Source organism: Carex rostrata, chromosome 3 (assembly GCF_964058835.1).
Source record: "Carex rostrata chromosome 3, lpCarRost1.2, whole genome shotgun sequence".
Classification (NCBI taxonomy): Eukaryota; Viridiplantae; Streptophyta; class Magnoliopsida; order Poales; family Cyperaceae; genus Carex; species Carex rostrata.
The window spans coordinates 9,769,990-9,773,448 of NC_135920.1; the positions used below are offsets into that span (position 1 = coordinate 9,769,990).

At 34.7% G+C, this 3,459-nt stretch overlaps 1 protein-coding gene across 2 annotated transcripts; it reads right to left on the minus strand.

Moving 5' to 3' along the window:
* Positions 1-1,016: 1,016 nt before the first annotated feature.
* On the minus strand, positions 1,017-3,459 carry LOC144551362 (RNA-binding protein-like RNA recognition motif protein). Of its 2 annotated transcripts, none has more exons than XM_078299311.1 (5): positions 3,343-3,459; positions 2,794-2,848; positions 2,593-2,690; positions 1,872-1,998; positions 1,017-1,494 (listed from the first exon to the last, which is right to left on the minus strand). In XM_078299311.1, exons 2-5 carry the CDS (start codon positions 2,794-2,796, stop codon positions 1,222-1,224), a joined length of 501 nt encoding a protein of 166 aa, XP_078155437.1. In that variant the 5' UTR covers positions 2,797-2,848; positions 3,343-3,459; the 3' UTR covers positions 1,017-1,221. The 2 variants fall into 2 exon arrangements, with proteins under 2 accessions (XP_078155437.1, XP_078155438.1); XM_078299312.1 differs by having other exon boundaries at positions 2,794-2,836; positions 3,339-3,415.

Here is a 3,459-nt window from a genome sequence, read left to right on the forward strand (position 1 = left end):
ATATTGATGCAATAATTAGCAGAGAGAGAGAGAGAGAGAACCTAGACAGTCTAACTTATAGTAGATGAATATTAAGTAATGGAAAATTATTCATAGTTTCAATGATTGCAATTAATAAAGGAAGTTTGACTGTGCAAACACGCACAAAATAAACTAAAAACTTAAAGCAATAGAATAAGAGGACCATAAAATGCACAAGAGCATAGCTTGTTCACATTATGCAGCTCTCATACGTATTAATAAATTAATTTCATTGCGCGCCTTCAAATATCAAAGAATTTTATTTCCATTAAAATGTCTCGTAAATGCCTTCACAATAAAGTTGTCAGTAGTAGGATCCATATCCGCTGCTTTTCTTAGTAGAAAAGCAGCCGGCTGCTCTCCATTTTCTCTTTATATCTCTTTTTAAAAAAGAGAAGAGAGAGAAAGTGAATCACGTGGGTCCCAAAGTAAGAGGAGAGAGATAGAGAAAAGAGCACGGAAATAGCATGAAAAAAAAAACACCGGATCTCATTCCGTCAGTAGTATATTATGCCAATTTAAGTCCTGAAACAAAAAGAGTTTATGGATAAGAATAATTACCTTCCACAAAATTGTTGCGGTTAGATAATTGTCTTTCAATAAGAGTAATACCAAGTAACACAATACACACAAAAAAGCAACGAATAGAAGAAAAACTCCAAGTCGAAATTCAACTTTAAAAGTCATGTTACGCTACTGCAGGTGTAGATAAAGACGTAGATTCATCACACACACAAAAAAAAAAGTGCCGTGCATTGCGAAATTTTGAGGCTACACATATACCTATCATACAACTAAAATTCCAAATAACAGGATTGACAGAATGCAAAAGAAAAAACAAAACGAGTCATATTCAACTTCCAATTTGTCAAAGCATCTTATCATTAGAAACTAAATTTCCAATTTTGCCTGACTACACCTCTTTTAGTTTACATTTCAAAGATATAGCTTGTTTTTACTTGTAGATTCTACTCAGGCCTAGCAATGCTAGATATAACTAATCCACACAACCAGATGTAATTGAATTAAAGAAACAGTAATTTAGGGGTTACAAGCATTCTATTACACTATTTTCATGAGAAAAAAACTGTAAAAAGGCACACTATCAAATTACACTACTACCAGTCTCTAAAGAACATAATTCAAAGTTCAAGACTAGAAAGATAAAATCAAATTATTAACAGACAAGTAACCTAACAATTAGTTTCTCTTATCTGTCTCTAGTCTTTGCTTTTTGGCACTGCTTCCTTCACCTTCAAGAGTTTTCAATTTCTTCTTTATAGCAGCAATCTTGGCATCTTTATCCATGTGAGACAACTTACTACAAGAAATGCTGTACAGCTTTGTATCCATGTATGTGGCCCCCGTAGTAGACGTGCCTTCAGCTGTTGTTTTCTCACTAGCCAGCCTAACAACTATGGGTCTCCCGAAAAACAATCTCCCGTTCATCTTTGACTTAGCTAGTTGCGCCTCCTGCATCCTCACTTCCAGTAAATGAAAGTAAGCTTATGATGTACCAGTCTGCTCTGGTACTGCCAAAATACTATTATTTATTCTATTTCATTTCATCTTAGTTTTGCTATGCTTGTTAGTGACTCTTTTTAGCATAAACTAATAACAAAGTGGGACATAGGTTCGGTACACATTATTTTCTACTCTCTGGCCACACCATTATTGAACCGGAACCAGAATGGAAACAAACAGATTAGCCTCGGTACAAGTACATATTGTGCAGAGTGTAATTCTTAGATAAATCAGATAACCTAAAACATCTTCTACTGGTATTTAATATCAGCATCAGTTATAACCTACATGTGTTTGATTTTTTTTTTTTGTAATGTGACTTTTACCTCCTTGGTACTGTACTGAACGAAAGCATAACCACGTGGTTCACCATGTTTAGGGCCACGCTTGTGCATCAGAAAATCTTCAGAGATGATCTTTCCAAAGCAGGAAAACATCTTGATGATACTTGACCTGAAAAATTACTTAATTAAATCTGAAATTTCAACATAGATGTCCATTTCTGTCTTCCGGCAAGATTATACCCGATAATATATTATACATACCATTAATAACGTAGGTCTTCTAAAAATTATATTAGAAAGGTGCACTAACAAAAAAGGGCGTTCCAAATACACTCTGTAAATTTAGTGCAAAGATGAACACAGAATACGAAATTAAAGCCTATTATATTTCTCGTACATGCAACTCACACTGGACATTATTGGGTTATTGGCAAAGAGAAACCTTCATCAAATCCAATTGCCTCAACTATTTTGGAGTTTAACCAAACTTTCAATGATTTATACAAACTTGAGACCTGATGTGTAAATTTGCTTCACTTGATTTGAACTAAATCTTGGGTTGGAAAAACAAATATCATTTGAAGGTAGGAGAAAAGTTGCCAGCATTTATCAGAATACAATAACTATTTTTACAATAACATTAATCTCAGTACTGGATGTCATATTTGCAAATAAATCAACACAAAGTTGCAAATTTATCAGAAGGTTGAAATATTGTAAATAGAGAAGAATTTTGAGGTGTATTTTTGGGAATCTTTCTTACTCTGATATTCTATAGTCGAGATTTCCAACATACAACCTGCACTCAGGCTCATCTTCAACAGCTCTCTTCACATCCTTAAGCTGCTGGTTACCATCAGACTGCAGAGGTTATTCAAGAAATACAGTCAAGAAATACTTTCAAATAAAAAATCTACAGAACTAAGAACTAAGAAAGCCTGAAATTCTCCTTAATAACTATGACCATTGGATAGAGAGTTTTCCAAAGCAGTGAAGAACCTCGCCAGTACAATAGTAACCTGTTTACAAAGGAAAATCCAAGACTTAAACAATTATATAATTTGAAACTCTATTTATAAAAATATTATCTCAAACACGTTTTATAAAGAACAAATCTTTTTTTCTTTTTTTTTTTCTTTTTTTATTAAAGGGCCTTAGTACACTCCAACATCTTTTAATTATTGCAGGTTTTCCTGTTTAATTTGTACGTGTATTTGTTTAATTTCAGTTTGGTTGAGGTTTGATAGAATGTCTGGTACTGGTACAGGATGTTCCAATAGTATCTGTTGTACAATTTTCAAAAGACCTAGTTCCTGGTTTGTGACAGATTTACAAATCTTTCCACCAACAGAATTCACCCTCCAAACCTAATCCTCCCTCATCTAAATCTCAGTTTCTGTCCATCGTTTCTCCAAAATCTCCTTCCCCCGAGGGGATTCAACGAAAGTGCGTTAACGCAACTACCAGCACAAGTAGCTAAGGTTGAGAGAAAGAGAGGGAGTTGACTACTAACCTGTTGAAAAGAAGTGGAGTGGAGATAAGAGGTGATAATGGAGGCGACACCGTCGGAGGAGGAATTGAGAGGCCCGGCGGGGAGGAGGACAGTGGCAGATACGTAAAACTCGAGAAA